The sequence below is a fragment of the Sesamum indicum genome, linkage group LG2 (assembly GCF_000512975.1).
Source record: "Sesamum indicum cultivar Zhongzhi No. 13 linkage group LG2, S_indicum_v1.0, whole genome shotgun sequence".
Taxonomy (NCBI): domain Eukaryota; kingdom Viridiplantae; phylum Streptophyta; class Magnoliopsida; order Lamiales; family Pedaliaceae; genus Sesamum; species Sesamum indicum.
In genome coordinates, this window is record NC_026146.1 from 812,113 (window position 1) to 830,986 (window position 18,874).

General features: G+C 36.6%; 5 protein-coding genes across 8 annotated transcripts in view; 4 read left to right on the forward strand and 1 right to left on the reverse strand.

The window, feature by feature from the left end:
• LOC105175916 (putative CCA tRNA nucleotidyltransferase 2) overlaps positions 1-247 on the reverse strand; it is a 5,774-nt gene extending 5,527 nt beyond the window's left edge. The window contains exon 1 of the mRNA XM_020699206.1: positions 45-247. Coding sequence (XP_020554865.1) covers positions 45-82 — 38 coding nt within the window. The 5' untranslated portion in view covers positions 83-247. The remainder of the gene's footprint in view (positions 1-44) is intronic.
• Positions 7-4,643, forward strand: LOC105177606 (putative pentatricopeptide repeat-containing protein At1g17630). Of its 4 annotated transcripts, XM_020699195.1 has the most exons (4): positions 7-147; positions 278-411; positions 880-988; positions 1,704-4,642. In XM_020699195.1, exon 4 carries the CDS (start codon positions 2,330-2,332, stop codon positions 4,493-4,495), a length of 2,166 nt encoding a protein of 721 aa, XP_020554854.1. In that variant the 5' UTR covers positions 7-147; positions 278-411; positions 880-988; positions 1,704-2,329; the 3' UTR covers positions 4,496-4,642. The 4 variants fall into 4 exon arrangements, with proteins under 4 accessions (XP_020554854.1, XP_020554859.1, XP_020554853.1 ...); XM_020699200.1 differs by lacking the exon at positions 278-411 and having other exon boundaries at positions 9-147; XM_020699194.1 differs by lacking the exon at positions 278-411 and having other exon boundaries at positions 119-257.
• On the forward strand, positions 4,814-8,830 carry LOC105175926 (DNA repair protein XRCC2 homolog). Its single transcript, XM_011098578.2, has 10 exons — positions 4,814-5,072; positions 5,178-5,325; positions 5,429-5,550; positions 6,070-6,140; positions 6,855-6,917; positions 7,309-7,446; positions 7,840-7,930; positions 8,204-8,240; positions 8,335-8,426; positions 8,530-8,830. The coding sequence occupies exons 1-10, from the start codon at positions 4,890-4,892 to the stop codon at positions 8,551-8,553; spliced, it is 969 nt and encodes a 322-aa protein (XP_011096880.1). The 5' UTR covers positions 4,814-4,889; the 3' UTR covers positions 8,554-8,830.
• On the forward strand, positions 9,864-13,783 carry LOC105175937 (protein disulfide isomerase-like 5-2). Its single transcript, XM_011098586.2, has 5 exons — positions 9,864-10,214; positions 10,901-11,004; positions 11,181-11,551; positions 12,067-12,374; positions 13,165-13,783. The coding sequence occupies exons 1-5, from the start codon at positions 9,972-9,974 to the stop codon at positions 13,474-13,476; spliced, it is 1,338 nt and encodes a 445-aa protein (XP_011096888.1). The 5' UTR covers positions 9,864-9,971; the 3' UTR covers positions 13,477-13,783.
• LOC105175948 (phenylalanine--tRNA ligase beta subunit, cytoplasmic-like) overlaps positions 14,420-18,874 on the forward strand; it is a gene marked incomplete in the record, with an annotated part of 7,815 nt that continues 3,360 nt past the window's right edge. The window contains 11 exon segments of the mRNA XM_011098596.2: positions 14,420-14,562; positions 14,651-14,706; positions 15,076-15,176; positions 15,420-15,549; positions 15,634-15,749; positions 16,447-16,513; positions 16,929-16,970; positions 17,402-17,443; positions 17,627-17,703; positions 17,916-18,042; positions 18,126-18,293. Coding sequence (XP_011096898.1) covers positions 14,505-14,562; positions 14,651-14,706; positions 15,076-15,176; positions 15,420-15,549; positions 15,634-15,749; positions 16,447-16,513; positions 16,929-16,970; positions 17,402-17,443; positions 17,627-17,703; positions 17,916-18,042; positions 18,126-18,293 — 984 coding nt within the window.

Genomic DNA, 18,874 nt, shown 5'->3' on the forward strand with positions numbered 1-18,874 from the left:
GCAAAGCAAAAAAAAATAGGGGGAAACAGAAAAGCCGTGAGCACCTCTTCCTATAATTGCTCCAAATTCTCTTGGATTTCATTCCATTACTCTAATTCTGGCCGGATTCGATCTACTAATCATATCCAGTTCATTTGGAATCTGATGGTAGTGTACTCTTCTAAATTCTTGAATTTCAGTTCATTTTCTTAGGAGATTGGCGAAAACAAGTAGATTTCAAGAAGAAGGGAGAGAATTCCGAGTTGATCGTTCTGAAAGTAAGTTTCTTGTTATCCAGGACGGCAAGAGTGTTGTTAGAATAACAATTTTGGTATTTATTGAAGATGAGTCATAACAAAAGGTGTCATCTTGGATAAATTTGGCTTTCTACTGGAGATAATTAGGTTGCGCAGTGCCATTTGTACGTGGAAGGTAATGGTTGATAAGCATTGCCGGTTGTCGTATGCCTTGCATTGATATATGAATCTCCTTTTGATTATTGACCTGGAATTTGATGAATGAATTTGATTCCAGCTCCGTCTTCATAGATATTCCAACTCAGTATACAATCCAAGTCTGGAAGAAGAAAGAATTGTTGCTCAGAATAGAGCAAGGGCTTACAATAGAGCATGGATCAGAAAAAACTTCCTTCGAATTACAAACTGCTGAATATATATAGCAACCTAAGTATCTAATTATGACTGTCGCAATTCGTGAAACTTTTGAAGATTCAGTTAAATATGGACTCCCTACTGCTTCTTTATAATAAGCTGATAACTTGCTCTGAATTCCTTGTAATACTTACCTATTACATTGAGTCATTGCTAAACTTTTGTAGGTTTCTTTCAGACTTTCAGTTCATTTAATGTGGTGTAACGCCGTGTACTCATAATTTTTTAGATGGGAGGAGCTATGACAGGGGTTCTGAACAAGTTCTTCATTGCATCCTTGTGTATGTTGGCTACTCCAATTGCTGTTCTGTATGGTTTTCAGAATAACTTATTCCCTGGTAAGCTTCCATTGGTATTGCTAGCTATTCGAGTTGTATAAATGGTAGCTTTGCGTTAGCCATGCACTTCTGTAGATAAACTGTTTTGGATTATATAAACTGTGTTAAGCTCGGGGAAGCACTTTCTTGATTCATAGGAAAATAATTGTTACCCCCCAGTAAGAGAAGGAATTCATCACTTACCTTAATACTTTCTCTGTGATTACTCCGAGAAAGTGGTTCAGATTGACAAAGTTATCTCTATTTACTGAGGAGAACCAACTTGTTGGGCAAACTTCTTTAGATTCAACATGTAATTGAATGGTATTTATTGTCTTCATCATCTAATAATTGAGCCAGTCCAAGTGTCCTGATCTTCCCCGTCAAAGTTGAGCTTCTGAATGATCTTTAGGCTATTTCAATCTGTGCATATGTCATAGCCATCTCCGAGCATCATTATGGGAGGAAATATTCATCTTAATTCTAATCCTGTCTCGTGTAAGGAACACCAAGTATAAATCTAACTCCATAAATTCCGCCGGCTCTCCTCTCCTCGTATTTCCCATTGAACATCAACCTTGATACTCATCCAAACATGCCTATACACTTCTTCTTAAGGAAATTAAGAAAAATGTTATATTTAATGGCTGTTATATTATGAGCCTATCTTTTAATTTGAAATTTTATATTTCCAACTGTAAATGCTACTGCAATTGTCTATCATGCGTCTGAACAGGTTCTTCTGGCATGTCTCCTGAGGCCATGACTCTGTGGAGTGGAATTGTCGCCGTCATCTCTGTCAATGTGGTTATAGGATTCTACATTTATATGGCAATAAAAGAGCCTTCAGGCAAGCATGAGCCGGATCCTAAATTCCTCACAGATGCAAAGGCTAGCATGAAGCAGTCATCGGTAGATCGTGCAAAACAAGAATAGTTGGAATTGACCAACTGCAAACCCATTTAGTTTCTCAAAGAAAATGAAACAATCACGAGAACAAGCATGATACATGAGCACATGGGTGATCTTTTTAGAGTTCGTAAAAGAGCATGATAGGTTTAACATTTTGCTGATCATTGTTTGGATGTTTAAGTGTAGCTTTAAGCCTACTTAACTGTACCAAGAAAGAAATAGATAGGTTCTATCCTCTATATTGTTTCTGAAACTTGAATATTATCTGCATCTGATATTCAAACAGACGTGCTATGATCATATTTGTTTTCATTTCTTTGTCTGCTCTTGTTTGTATATACGAGTCTCTTTGATTCGCTCTCAGTTTGCCAATCCAGCATTCACACATTTGGGACGGTGTTCAAACCATAAACTATAGTTGCTGCTGATATTCAAATCGTCGGATGCTTGATGGTCCTTCTTCCTTTTCTACACAAGTGTTTCTTTCCCACCCTACCCAAATTCTCCGCGCCCTACTTACATAGTAACGCCCGTTGTTACTTCCATTGCTCGAAATCCAATCAATTTCTATCAATACAGGCACACCCAAACGATGGCCTTATTGATTTCTTCGACCGCCTTCTCCAACACTGCATCAGCGGCATTAACGAAAGCTTTAATCTTGACCGACCCGTTAAACAGATTCACACGCAAATTATACTCACATGCTCGTTGTCTTCGGCGTTCTTGTCAGCCAGACTTATTTCTGTATACGCCAAACTCTCCCTGTTGAATGATGCGCAAAAGGTGTTTGATACTTCTCCTGAAGATTGCTTTTTTAGCTGTCTTTTCTGGAATTCGATGTTGCGTGCTAATGTTTCGGCTTTTAGATACGGAAATGCAGAGGAATTATATCGTCAAATGCGTGAACTTAATGTTCAGCCTGACGGATTTGGTTTTCCGCTGATTATAAGGGCGTGTGCGATGAGCGGTGATGTAAGATTATGCAAAATTGTTCATCGCCATGTCATACAAATGGGTTTTGCGAATAATATGCATGTTAGTAATGAGTTGATGAGAATGTATGGGGAGATTGGACGGACGGATGTTGCATTACAGGTATTTGATAGGATGCCTCTGAGAAGTCGTGTTTCTTGGAATGTTATGGTGTCGGTTTATGCCAAGAATTATGACTGTGATGCTGCATTTGCTGTGCTTTGCAGAATGGAGAATGAGGGGTGGGAACCGAATTCTGTGACTTGGACTTCATTAATTTCCAGTTTTGCTAGGTGTGGGATTACCGAGAAGACATGGGAGTGTTTTGTTTTGATGAAAGATAGAGGGTTTGATGCTACTGCTGAATCAATAGCTGTTGTCATATCGGTGTGCGGTGAGATGCCCAGTAAAGGTGAGATTGTGCATGGACATGTAATAACAGCTGGTTTTGAGAAGTATATATTTGTGAGGAATGCACTTATAAGCATGTACGGGAGAAACGGTGCTGTAGAAAAGGCAGAATATCTGTTCTCTGGACTGGAATCCCAGAGTATAGTGAGCTGGAACTCATTAATATCGGCCTATGCTCAGTCAGGTCTGTGTGATGAGGCGTTTTCTGTATTTATGAGGTTGGAGAGTTTAAACAACAATTTGACAGTAGGCCCGAATGTGGTTAGTTGGACTGCTGTTATTAATGGATTTGCGGCTAGCGGACGGCATAAGGAGACTCTGGACCTATTCCGGCGTATGCAGTTTGCTCAAGTGCAAGCCAATGCTGTAACAGTTGCAGGTGTGCTCTCAGTTTCTGCCGAGCTGTCTGCTCTGCGTCTTGGTAGAGAACTACATGCCCATGCAATCAGAGTTTTGATGGATAGTGATATGCTGGTAACCAATGGTCTGATTAACATGTACATGAAATGTGGTAGCCTGAGGACAGGACATTCGGTATTTGAAAGAATGGTTTACCGGGACATAACCTCATGGAACATAATAATCACTGGGTATGGAATACATGGACTTGGGGATAGGGCTCTGAAAATCTTCCATCAGATGGTGAATGCCGGGGTTAAGCCTGATGAAGTCACTTTTGTTGCTGTTCTTTCCACTTGTAGTCACTCAGGTCTCATTACCGAAGGTCATCAGCTTTTTCACCAGATGACCCAAGATTTTCAAATTGAACCCCAAGTAGAACACTATGCTTGCATGGTCGATCTGTTTGGCCGTGCTGGACTTCTACAAGAAGCAAGCGACGTCTTGAAACGCATGCCTATAGAACCCAACGCACAGGTCTGGGGAGCCCTGTTGAATTCTTGCAGAATGCACAAGAATACAGACATTGCAGAAGAGACTGCTTCTCAGATCTTTAATCTCAACTCTGAGGTAACCGGCAGCTATATGTTGCTCTCAAATTTATATGCAGCAAGCGGAAGGTGGGACGATTCTGCAAAGGTGAGGCTCTCCGCTAAGACGAGAGGCCTGAGGAAAATCCCAGGACAAAGTTGGATAGAGGTGAAGAAGAAGTTCCACTGTTTCTCAGCTGGAAAAGCTTTGACATCCGAGATGGAAGAACTTCATGGAGTACTTGAAGAGTTGAACCTGCAGATGGTGATGGAGAGCCATGGATTCTTTGAGCCATGCTGAAACTGAAGAAAAATTAAAGCTTTTCTGAACAAATCATTCACTTCATTTTTTTTGTTTTTTTTGTGAGTGAAATGAATTTCAATTATCGACAATTAGTATACCTTAATTATCAATATCAAATATGTATAACTAACAAATAATTATTATTGCAGCTGGCTAACAACTACAATTAAAGTAAGTTAATACTTATATCTTAATGGGATTAGTCATAAAATCTTAACTTCACCAACTAAACTAAACCCCATTGGCCACGTCTTATCATAAATTAAAATTCAATAATACAAATCATGTTTTGATAGATAATTGAGTTAGATTTTATATTAAATTTATTATTACTACATATATATAAGAGTAGTAGTTTCTTCTTCCCGCCCAAAGGCAATTGTATGAAAAAATGACGTCAGCAATCTCATGGATCAAAGTAGATGAAACAGCTAAAGCAGCACTCGCAAGAATCCTTACGGAACGGCCATCTGTAGTATTGCCGCCGCCGCTCCACAGGCTGGCCCTCCGCGTCGGCAACGTTGTCGAAATTGTGGGCCCCTCTCCTTCAGCTAAAACCCTAATCCTCATCCAGGTGAAAACAACAATGGTTTCCACCTGCCAATTTCTATTGTATGGTACACCTCGGTTAGAAAATTGAAAAGTATAAAAAGTTTATCTCTTTTGGTTGGGTGTTCAGACTTCGATAAATTGTATTTTGCCTAAAGAGTGGAAGGGCGTGCAATATGGAGGGCTGGAGCGGCCGGTGCTTTTTGTTGATTTGGACTGTCGCTTTGATGTTTTGAGCCTTTCTCACGCCTTGGAGCGGCGTATTACTGGGGCTTACCGTAATCTTTGTTGCTATATACGAGAAGAAACCTTCTTTTTATCAGAAGTACGATCATTTATGAATTTGCAACTAGTGATTTTCTGTTTCTAATGATAATTCAGGAGTAAGAAGTGGCGTCAAAGGGAATGAGAATGAGTATGATAAAGAGCTCTTTGTAGCATGCATGAGTCGCTTCTTGTATACACGATGTTACAATACTTTCGAGTTTCTTGCTACTCTTAGGGTGAGAAACTCTTTATTCATTTCTTTAATTGGTTATTGTCACTTCGAGTGCAACTTTGGGTTTTCAAGATATACTCTTTTTCGGTTTTTCTTCTCTTATTGGTGTTTACCAGGTACATAGGATAGTTGACTGAGAATTAATGTAGGATCTGCACATAATGTACAGATTGTTATTCTATTGGAACTGTGGTTAATTCTTCTATGAAGGATTGACATATTTCTGTTAAATCTTCAGAAACTGTTGGATTGAGTTTCTCTGCCCAGTTGGTAATAAAAATGAGACCATAAAATGTTAAGATATCCTTAATGAAATGCATTTCTATCTAATAACTAGAATTTGTGTGTTAAAGATCATGAACAGTTCAAGAAATAGAGTTGGCTTTCTAACAACCACGGTTTGGTAAATATTCAAATATTTTTAGCATCAAAGTGGGTTTAAGTAGAAGGGGCAAAACCGCAGTGATTGTTTGATACACTTCTTTTATGTATTTCTTCTGTGAGCTTTCACCTGTTATTGCAGACATTGCCTTATCGGCTTCAGAAAGAGAAAGAAAAGCAAGGTAGTGCTGTTTATATGCTTATGATTGACAGGTTTGTATGATGATTTTAGTAGCACGTCGAAATTCTGGTTGTTCTCAACTTACAAGAACATGATTTGTTCATGAACCCCCAATTGGTGTTGTATGCTGGTCTCGACATGTTACGTTGCTTAGAATCTGCACTTAAACTAGTATTTAAGTTGCAAAATGAAGTGCAATTATAGTGGAATAGAATCTGGCACAGGGACCGTAATTGTTGACATTTAAACAAGAGCCTATATGCTATATCTAGAATTAGTAAGATGTTTTCTTTCATGCCTACATCTCAATTTTAAAGATTAGCTTTAGCTCTGCAAAATTATTAATATATTCAGAGTAACCAAATTATGAATAATGCACCCACGTGACAACTCAATATTGTCAAATAGGACATGTGTGGTAAAACAATTTATAACTAATATAGAAGTGGGAGGTTAGAAGGTGATAAAGGTAATGGCTACTGGAGTTTGTTAGGTAGAGTAACCTTCACTCTATGCTGCATTTGAAGGTTGGCATTACATCTTAATAGAATAATGATGTTGTTAAAGCTTGACGATCAATCAAGGAAATAACAGGGACACAGGGTCAAACCAAATACTTTGATAATACTAAAAAAATGTTTATAGTTTGTTCTTATACTGGTTTCACCATTTTCTGTTAAAAAGATTATAGAAACTGATAACTAATTTGAATCACAAGCACCTTATGTACAATTCTCTTACGCCAGCATAGGAGCTTTTTACTGGATGGATCGTGCTTTACCATCTTCATCAACAGGGAGCAACAACAGGTGATAGGTCACGAAGATTTCTTGTCTCCTTATTGCTTTGTTATTTTGACATTCGTATCTGTTTTTGGTCTTGGGCATAGAATAATGAGGTTTCTCATGCATTGATTGTTCTTTTTTTAACTTTCTGTTTCTAGATAGTTCCACTTTTATGCGTCCATTTGCATACATTTTCCTCGTCCTCATCTGATTTCATCTAATCCATCTATACAAACCTTATGTGTCCATTTTGTTTCACACTAGACATATGCGCCATTTTGTTTTAGTTTTTCATTTCTTGTATGTGATGCTCAGTTTTGCATGTTTTGTAGTCAAACTGTCCTCACCTATTTTTCCTATTTAATGACTTTCAAGAATGAATCTTCTAAGTGTAGCTTATTTATCTTATGGACAGGAAGAGCCTCTCTCTTCAGACTGTGGCAGAATCCATAGTTCAAGAGATCCAGAGGCTTTTGCTGGTGCATCCTATGCTTGTTTTAGCTGCTAAATCAGCTGCATTTGGCGACAAGCAATCAACAACTCATGTGATAAGGTTGGTGAGAGATAATAACTATCTTGTTGGTGGTGTGATGTTCAAGATATATGAACAAACTTGATCTGCTTCGGTGCTCTAGCCAACAAATCAATGTGCTTAATAACTATGCTATTGGATGTTATGTCTCTTATATTTCATACACAACTGGCAGTGAGCCCTTTGTTTTAGTTTAGTTTTATAGGTGTAAGAAAGATGAAAAGAAGTGAAAATGGTGCGCAACTGTTGTTGAAGTGTATGATGTTGAGTGCCGTCTTCCTCTTTGTGAAACTTTTAATGTGAATGAGTTCCTACTATGTGTTAATAGGCTTATTAAAATTATAGATCGTCTCTTACTGAATGTGTTTGTTGTCCTGTTTGTATATCTGAACATGGAGCATTTTTTGCTTTCAGAAATTCGGGAAAAAGGTTTGATGACAAGGTATTGGACTCAGGAGGTCCTCAGAAGCCATCATATCGTGACTACATGCCGTCAATATGGCAGGTCCAATTTTTTATACATTCATGATTAAACTATATATTTATGAGTAACTTCTCCCCACTCAATTTTTTCCCAAGTGGGTGAAGCAAAAATGAATTATTATTATTGTGTTTAAATACTCTATCTAATCTGAACTGTGTGCGGTCGTCTTCATTGCTAGTAGCCCTGATTTATTGTTCATGTTGTTACTCTAAATGTATTTGGTTTCATTCAAGAAATAGTTTCTCCCTTTCAAATTTACTGACAACAAACTTGAGAATCTTTGTGTTACTGCAGTCCTTTGTTTCACACAGAATACTTCTGCGTGCTTCAGGTTTGGATCCGGGAACCTTTACATAAAAGGTTTCTTGTTGGTTGTTTACATCATATCCATATGCTTGTTGCTTATCCTGTATCCTGTATTGCAGATGGTGAGAGCAAGCATCAGACTCATCCTTCTTTTATGACAGAATGGCTATTGCCACCACTGAAGTTCTCAGACAAATTTATAGTAAATGATGTATGATACTTTTGTTAAATTACTTTATTAGAAGACAGACTTGTGTTGTGATTGATTTGATTTTAGGATTTATAAGATTGATTATTATTGTTGTTCATTACAGGACGGTCTCTTAGTAACTTTATGAAGTGTATGTGGACTCTGGAGTCTGGACCAGTGTGGTGGGGCAGATTGTTCTAAGAGGCAGAAGCAGCACTGCTAGTTGGCTACTAGAATCTCTTATATGATGTTGTAGCCTATGGGCTGATCAATCCTCTCGTTAGATAATTTTTGAATCTCTTATTATTCTCTGATAGGTGAAGCCTTTTCACCAAGCCTTTTCACCGTTCTCTTATTATTTGAATCCTTGGATATTAGTAAGGAAAGACGGAAGAAAATACTATTCTCATTTCAAATGATATAACTTGTGCTTCTTCATATTTTAGATATTTTGCAGTCCCTTCTGCCTTTTCCCCCCAAAATTAAAGTTCAGACATATTCTTAGTATAACATATTAAAGACTCAGAGCCAGAAAGATGAAAACATGCCTTTAACTACAAGTGTTTGCAACCAAAATAATCAATTTGGATGGCAGTTGAACACTACAACATTTACAATCTAACAGCTTCATCTGTTGACCTCGCTACAATACATTGAGATATATGAATCCACATATATTCTTGAATAATGGGATTATCAGTTGGTTGTGTGCCATGTCATCTACAATGTTAATCCAATCCACCACCATCAAACATGTCAACCAAAGTCATCCTTCTTGGAAACTTTGGTGGCAACCTTAAAAAATCATCACATCTTCAATATCAATGGGCAGATGGGTTGCCACAATGACAATGCCCCCTTTCTTTCTGTGCTCCTTAATGATGTACTCAAGTAATCTCACCCCTTCGTCATCCAATGCCACTGAAGGCGCATCAAGCAACCAAATTGGCCTATCAATAGCCAATAACCTAGCAAGTTGTAACCTTTTGCATTGACCCATGGAGAGCATTCTTGCTTTCTCCTTCATTAGTCTACCAAGCCCCATGAGTTCTAATGCTGATATGGACTTCCCATTGATCCTAATATAAGAACAAAAAGTAAAATTTACCCATTTAATATAAATGAGTGCAAAAGAACATAAGAGGGTACAAAAATTAAATTGTTATAAAAATTTAGCACATTAATATATTTACATAATTTAGTTTTGAAAAATAGAAAAAGAAAAGTAATTATTATAGAGTGAAAAAAGAACCAATAGTGAGAAAAATAAATAAAAAATATTAGAATAATAGATCACCCTTTCTTTTCTTATAGGGAGATAATTAATTGACAAATAAAATTTCTTAAAGGATATTAATTGTTTTATTTTAAATTAGAAAATAGTGTGCATATACTTTCTACAATCACTTGTATTTTTAGAAGTACTTTCCAAACAGGACTCTAATTGCCCAAACACGCCTTTAATAAGAGAGAAGGCTTTTTCATCTTCACTGAAACTCGACTAACCAAAATAGTAATAAAAGCCCTACAAACAAAAAATTCTTTTACTAAATAAATCAATCGTTAATGGCTTCTTCGCTTCTGAGGATCTACTCCTTTTTCTCAAGCTTTCGGCTCCAGTTGCTATTATTTTTCGCGTTAATTTTACTTTCTCGACCGATCAGCGCTGCGGAAAATCAGTTCAAGTTGGATGGCAAAGTGTTGGAGCTCGACGACTCTAATTTCGACGCCGCAATTTCGAATTTTGATTATATTCTCGTGGATTTTTATGCTCCGTGGTGTGGTCACTGCAAGCGTCTCGCGCCTGAGGTTTGATTTGTTTTCTCTAAAATTTTTTGGGCATTTTTTTTTTATTGGATTTCTTATTAACTGAATCCTGCTGCATACTTAGATTGTGCTTTGAGCTGTATTGCAATTTTTATGTCATGCTGGATATGATGCAGCAGCCAAAACTTTGTCGGGTGGTGTAGTCTGTACTGTGAATGTTGTATCTTTGATTTGCCAAATCTTGGCAAATTCTTAAATTAGAAGGAAAGATGATTATGCATCATAAATTTTCATGATTTTGTTTTGTAAATAACTTTTAATATCTTCTAGCGTGACCTTACTTTCTTGTTTTACATTGTAATTCTGGTTTTCTGATTTGAATCAAAGAATATATTTTTACCTCTTAGCCAGATGAATAAAAATTTGGAATCATGTGATATTAAAGGGTACTCTGGGTTATTCCTTTAGCTGGTGAAGTAGGAATTGTTTTGTGATTTTTCTTCTGAAAGAGAACTTCTGGAGCACATGCAATAAGTTTCTTCACTGGGGCCTTTAAGGTCTATATGCTCAACAAAAGTAACTGCCCCTTTTTTCCTCCTTGTTTTTCTGTTTTCCATGAGATTAGTAGTCCTATAAAATTGGTCCACTTCAGTTAATCCATCTATTTCAGACCAAGTTCTTATATTTATTTGCAAAGAAAACCGACAATTGTGATTGTCCGATTGCAGTTAGATAAAGCGGCTCCTATTCTAGCTGGATTGAAGCAGCCCATAGTTGTTGCAAAGGTAGATGCTGACAAGTACAGAAAGCTTGGTTCTAAGCATGACATAGAGTATGTTGCTTCAGCCTCCTGGCATAATAGTTCTGTGATCTTTGAACTTTGGTTTTATTGCTTCCTTTTAGATGCGATGTAAAAGAAACTTGATTACTGCTTGGCACCAATATATCATATGCGTACTAAGAATATGGAAAGGGCACTTTAATAGATGTTTATTATCTTTGATGCAGCGGATATCCTACTCTGAAGATTTTTATGCATGGAGTTGCTACAGAATATTATGGACCACGAAAAGCTGATTTACTTGTTAGATTTTTGACAAAATTCGTTGCTCCTGACGTCTCTATTCTCAATTCGGACTCTGCTATTAGAGACTTTATTGAAGCAGCAGGCACAAATTTTCCTATATTTATAGGTTTTGGCTTAAATGAGTCCGTGATATCAGATTTAGCTGTCAAGTATAAGAAGAAAGCGTGGTTTTCTGTGGCCAAGGATTTTTCGGATGACATAATGTCGTTGTATGATTTTGATAAAGTGCCTGCTTTGGTTGCAATTCATCCAGCTTACAATGAACAGAGCATTTTTTATGGGCCATATGAAGGTTAGCTTGTTTGCATTGTCTGGTTTTATCTTTCAAACCAGAAGGTATTTCAATTTTGATCTTGTTGAAGCATATGACTTTCTAACCTTGTTCATACAGTGATCTTTTCATTATTACTTGCAAACACATGCGTAGACATATACACATAGTTATGTTTGGTTTTGGTTATCTTATATAAATATCATTATCTAGCAATTTCAAGTGTTATAATTTAACCACAATTAAAAATTGTGTTGTGTAAAGATTAATATCAATTGGAGCTGATACTTTAACTTGTTTTGATCAAGAAAGTAAAATGTTCTTGATAAAGTGGAGATTGGTCCATTCTGGTTAGTAGCATGATGAAAATATTGAGGTGTCTGAGGACCTAGGACCCGGGTTACACATTTTCATTCTTCTTTTTAACTCTGAACTTACTGAAATTGTAGACATACTTGGATATCAAGTAAGGATTTCACCTTTTCTCAGTTAACATTTTGCCGTACATTTAGTCCTGTTGTTGCTTTGGATTGCAGAAAAATTTCTTGAAGATTACATAAAACAGAGTTTGCTCCCTCTAGTACTGCCAATAAATCAAGAGTCATTGAAGTTGCTTAAAGATGACAAAAGAAAAGTTGTTCTTACTATCTTGGAGGATGAAGCAGATGAGCAATCCAACGAATTAGTTAAAGTTTTAAAGGCTGCCGCATCTGCTAATCGTGACTTAGTATTTGGTTATGTTGGGTTCAAGCAGTGGGAAGATTTTGTTGAATCATTCGAAGTCTACAAGAAAACTCCGCTTCCGAGGATGGTTGTATGGCACGGTGATGAGGAGTATTACGTGGTAAGTATGCTTTCTACTTTCTCAGACGCTGACTTCTGTAGTGTTGACTGTTCCTTTTTATGTGAATAATGATATGTGGCATAGTACAATTCATTTTGCACTAGTCTTTATCACTACTTTGTATGGTCTGTCAATTTGTCAACATCCATGTGATAAAAGATTGTAATATGAAACTGACATGAGTTAAGATATAAACTGATGTCAAAACAAATGCTTTCCTGAAAGTTCACACAACTCTCTTGAGCTGTATTTGTTTGAGGATTTATTAAAATATTCAGTTCCAATGTTGGATGGTTCCAGGGGTTCCCATGGACAATTTCCGAAAGATTATTCTCTAAAGATTATGTTGCTTCTAACCTACTTTCTTAAGTGTTTGGCTTCTATTATGCTTTTCAGACTGCACAATTTTTTTTGGCTTGTTTAATTCCTTTCATTTTGTTGCTTCTGGGTTCACATTTGGTTTTTGTAACCAACAAGAAGAATCACAGCCAGCTCCTTATTTATCTTTATGTTCGTATATTTTGTGGTAACACTTGTTGTCTAAAGTTGGATGAACTGTTGGTCTTGATTTTCAAGTTTTCTTATATTGTAGCATGATAAGTTGTTACTAAATATTTTTGGTATTAACAGCCCATGGCTTCGTGGATAACTATTCGCAGATTATCGGTCATGTCTTGTACATTGAAATAATAGAAGCATCTATTTTGTTTGTACTGTTATTATATGCGAATGCAGTTAGGCTTCCAAGGCTCTAACTTGCACATCAATGTTGCATTTTTTGGTTGAACAGGTTATTGGCTCAGAAAGCATGAATGAAACAGATATCGGCACCCAAGTCTCGAGATTTCTTGAAGGTTATAGAGAAGGAAATGTTGTAAAAAAAAGCGTAGCTGGTCCAACCTTGATGGGTTTCCTAAACTCACAGATTGGAGTCAAAATTGTTCTCATTTTTATTTTTGTGGCACTGGTAATGTTGATGATCTTTTCAATGACTAAAGAGGAACCTCTTACCGTTGGCACTAGGGAGCAAGTTGATGAACGGAGCTCCACCTCTCAGCCAGAATCCGCAGAATTGCTTCGTTCTGCTCTGAAGGAGGATTGATTTCGTGGTTGGCTGAAACACCACACGGCTAGTTGCATCGAGAACAACTGTGGAACCCAGTTCTTGGACAGGCGAATCATGGGGATTCCTAGAGTGATCGCACAGTACCACGGCGAATGGTGATCATGATGTAGTTTCAGTTTCAACTTTGCACTTCTGTGGCATATTTATTTCATCTTTGTTTTGTAATTGGAGAAATTTAGATAGACTATTTATTGCTAATGAAAAGTTGGACGAATTTCATTTTCGATTCGGTATATAGTAACAGCATAGTATACGAGGAACCTGTTGCTGCATTTTGGGTAAATCATGATTTGTAGTTTGAAATATGCGTCTTTTTATATTTTGCCGTTTAATTTTTTTTTTTTTGGTGGTAACTTTATGAAAATTGTATTTTGTAATATATGATCATTTTTTGATCTATTTTTCTATCAAAAAAATATCACATGCAGTATACATGTATTGTTTAAGGACTATGAGATGTGATACTTTTTATTTGTGCATTGTATGTGATAATTTTTCAGTGGAAAAATTAATAAGAAAACGATTATATATAGTAATATACAATTTCACAAAGTTGAAATGATAAATAAAAAAAAAAGATCTCAAAATATAAAAGTAAATATAATTTAAATGACAAAATGTAATTTACTCATGCACTTTTTGTCCATTCATTTTCACCATGAGCACTCACTTCAACAATCATCCGTGGACCGGGCCTGATCACCTGCCTTTCAGTAGCTAAAGGGCCTGAATCCTGATTCATCGGGCCTCACTTCGGCCTGTCAATCTGTACAGATATATGTAATGGGCCGAGCTCGGGTAACTAAATGGATCAGATAGCCTGTTTCACATAAATAATCTGGGTCAGTTCAGCCTAGTCCAATAGTTGTGAAAGTCTTCTAACTAATTAGAAGCCCATTCTTTTAAGCAAGCCCAAACATTTCAGTCCATTTCAACGAAAGCCCAATAAATTGTAGAAAACTCATTCGCATGGAAATCGTCTGACATCGCCGCCGCGTACCACCATGCCTACCGTAAGCGTAGGCAGAGATCGCCTCTTCCAAGCCCTAGGCCGCACCTACAGTAAGATATTACATGCGTGTTTGTATATTCATACAAGAATATACGTATGTCTGACCTTTTGTTTGTTTTTCTTTTTGATTGATTGCAGCTGAAGAAGAATTTGAGGATTTGTGCTTCAAGTTCGGCATTGAGCTTGATGATGTGGTATGTGAAAACTATTGGATAAGATGCAGTACAAAACGATGCCTTTTAGTATTTTAGCATTGACCCCTTTTAGTCAACACTTGGCTAGTTTCGGAGCTATACATTTTTGTTTCCTATGATATTCCAATGATGTCCTGGTTTCTCGTTTGAATTTTAAGTCTTGCTAGTGGATTGGCAAAACTTTGCTGAATTTGGTTATTTTGTTTTTTATTTGGATTAAGTTGCATTTTGGTAATCTTAAGAAAATAATTGATTTTTTCTTGAGCAACCTACAATTCTGATATCCATGTTATTTGATATTGCGGGTTCCTTGAGATATATACTTGAACTTTGTTTTAAGAAATCTTGGTTTGAATGGATATGAGACAGACGACGGAAAAGGCAATTATAAGGAAAGAGAAGCATTTGGAAGAAGAAGAACCATCTGAGGATGAGGAAGTAATATACAAGATTGAAGTTCCTGCCAATAGGTATTTCCAAAAACTTATTATTTCAATTGATCAATCTGAGAATAATTGTGCGCTCATCTGATTTAGTTAGATGCATGGAGTAATTTACTACTCCAGTGTTTGGAAGGGAGGATCACTGCTTGTAACACTAGGGCATGTTGCTGGAGTTTGATCGAATTGGTTTTGTGAAACCTGGATATTTTGTATCTTTCTAAAAATGGGTGAATAATTCCTTCTTTTCTTGGGTTTTGAATTTTATTGCAGATATGATTTGCTTTGTCTTGAGGGGTTGGCTCAAGCCCTTCGCATATTTAATGGGCTTGATCCAATACCTACATATAATGTGGGGCGCATCAGTAAAGGATCAATGCTCAAAATGCATGTAAATTCAGAGGTATGCAAAGAGAAGTAATTAACTGGTTTTTCAATTGGTATGCTGACTTTGTCATATTCTGAGCATGATTTTCCTTCACTGCAGACGTCAAAGATTCGTCCATATGTTGTATGCGCTGTTTTAAGAGGTGTTACATTTGATGAAGCTCGATACAATAGCTTTATTGATCTCCAAGACCGGCTTCATCAGAATATTTGTCGGTAATGCTTTCCGATCTCTGATTCAGCTACAAGAAGGCAGATCACACCTCCAATTCTCTGAAATGCCTGCATCTTGACTGATTTGGCTTTGATAAATGATTCCATTATTTGAATTTTTTGTAATGAGTTTCCACTAAGGAGTGCCCTATGCGGACTAACCATGTCAATTTGCATTAGGTTACTTCACATTTGCTGATTATCGTTCTATCTTTTCATAGATACTTTTAGGAGAAAATGGAGCAATGTGTTACTTCTGGTTTTCATCGAGAGTGGAGATCATCACTCCATCTTCATTGCATTTGCTATTCCAATTTAAATATTCCACCTATCCATGTAAAAGACTGAAATAAATTACAAACTGTCTAACTCATACTAACAGGTTTTCGACTGAGACTTCAGTATTCCATGTAGTTGAAGATTTCATTGTCCTTTTGGAATTTGAGGTGTATTCTTGATATTTAGCATGTGACACAATCAATTTCCGTCTTCTTGGTGAATTCACTCAATTATTCTGTAATTTGAGCAGGTGCTGACCTTGCTTAGTTCACTTATTGCTATTGTGAAGTGAATTATGTGAATTCTATATCAGAATCCAGAAAGGACTGCTGTTTGAAACATTTTATTTGCTTTACTTTCTATGGTTCTGAAGTTGCTGTTCTTTGCCTTCTGATTTTTCTCTATGCTTGGATTGCTGTAGGCGAAGAACCCTGGTTGCTATTGGCACTCATGATTTGGATACAATAGAAGGCCCTTTAACATATGAGGTATGCTGTTATGCCTGCCCATTTCTGTTTGTCCGCATGGGTTTATTAGGAGTTTGATTGTAGAAGGTACTGTGATCTGGTTGGGACTTGCTTATGTTTTAAACTGTGGTAGCTTGTGAGAGGTACTTAATTTGTAACCTATGCCCTTTTTGTTTGTGTTGGAAATTCAAACATGAGATTGTGGTGCATGACTAGATAAAGAACTTATATGCTTTTTGTCTGGATCATAGTTTCAAAAACTTGAGATGTATAGAATGGTGTTTATCTCCAGTTTCTAGGCATGCATTTTTAGTTCAATAAATTTTGCTTCCAAGCAGAGTAAGCTTTGCCATATTCTGCCTCTTTCTACTCTGTTCTAAAACCTGAACATGTGCTTTTTCCTTTCATTCAATAAATCCAACTGTGTAAATTTCAGGCTTTGCCGCCCCCGGAAATAAGTTTCATTCCGCTGAAACAGGTAATCATTTTACTTTAGCGTTTACTCAATCCAGCATTTACTACAATGATATTTAGCGTTGATAACGGAGTCAACATTAAATTAGCTACTTTACTAGAATAGCACAGCTCCCAACTTTTCCCATCTATTCTGGTGAAGAAGCAGTTTGTTATTTGAACTGTTAAAAAAGTGTAGCTAAATATTGGTTCAGGATATCTTATATATGTCAATGCATCAAGACACTTGGGAACAGAGTATCACTATCCAATTATATTCACCAACCATTTTCGTGTTCCTCAAAACATCCGATCATTTCCCTTAAAACTTTTTTTCCTGCTCACTTTATTGCTTTATACTTTCTTGTTTCTTCTTCTTTAACTCTGTTGCTTAATTTTATATACTTGCTTTCCCATATCTTATGCTGAACTTATTAAATCTGGAATTTTACTCAGACAAAGAACTTCAGAGCTGATGAGCTAATGGAATTTTATAAGGTGAGCTGTACTTCTGAATGTACTTCCTATGATCCTCTCGTGATGACAACCCCTCATATCATTAATATTTGGTGCTTATTACTTGTCAGTTTCTTTGCATGTATCAGAATCTTTTATGATCATCCTCCATTGAGAGGGTATGACTAATGTTCGCTTAACTGTGGGTTTGACATCATTTTGCAGTCAGATTTGAAACTGAAGAAATTCTTGCATATCATTGAGAATTCACCAGTGTTCCCAGTCATATACGATCGTAACAGGTGATTTTGTTTTTCTGAAAGCTTATGTAGTTTGAGGTCAATTGTACACTTGTTTCTCATGTGTCCTATCCTTGTAATCGCTTATACCTTTTTATATGTTGCCTCATCCCTTGTCAAGAAATTATTACTTGTGGTTTCTTACAATTACAGATAGTGCTACAGTTGGTATTTCTTTGTTCTGATTAAACCTTTACATATATATCTTTCTGCAGAACTGTTTTATCTCTGCCTCCAATCATCAATGGTGCACATTCTGCTATTACACTGAAGACAAAGAATGTGTTCATTGAATGTACGGCCACAGATTTGACAAAAGCCAATATTGTTCTGAACACAATGGTAACTAATGATTCGATTTGCAGTGGTTTGCCGCTTTCTTTCTTTTTTCCGCATCATAGTATGATTACCAATTTTTTATGCAGGTGACCATGTTTTCAGTCTATTGTGAAAGGAAGTTTGAGGTTGAGCCAGTTGAAGTAATATACCCTGATGGAAAATCATACATTTGCCCTGATTTGTCACTTTACCAGATGGTTGTGCCCTTATCATACATCACCAGTGCAGTTGGAGTCTCGCTGCCTGCCAATGAGGTATCATATTCTGTCTTGAATGATTGTTTTCCATCAGTACTGAATGCAATCACCTTGTTTATTAGTAGCAAATATATGTATTTCATGTTGGTTGCTTGCTAAGTTTCTCACTTTTACTGAAAGGTGAAGTTGGTAAAACTTTGAGCTTTAATGTAGATGGTAAGAAAGAACCAAGAGATAGAAATGAATAGCAGATGACGTATATTTCCCCTTGTACTTTCTTGTTATGTACTTTGATGCAGTGTTACATAAACCAAAAGTATGATCATATATTATTATGAGGCCTAAAGAAGGAAAACCTGCCTGGATGATCTACTGGTACTTTTTGCTCTTCCTTAGGATAATTATATGGCATGTAATTGCGCGCAGGCTGGATACTTATGTCAAATTGTAAATGGATGAATATCAAAATTTATCTATGTTTGTAATTTTCATATATTTTGCTTGTTTAGTTTGATTCATTGGCCAGTTTCAGTTTTGTCATTAATGCATAAATAAAAGAAAATTGCAACCAGCGGTTGTCCCTTACAAGTCCAGGAAATTCTGAACAAAATTAGAATCATTGCTTTTGCAGCTGGGTA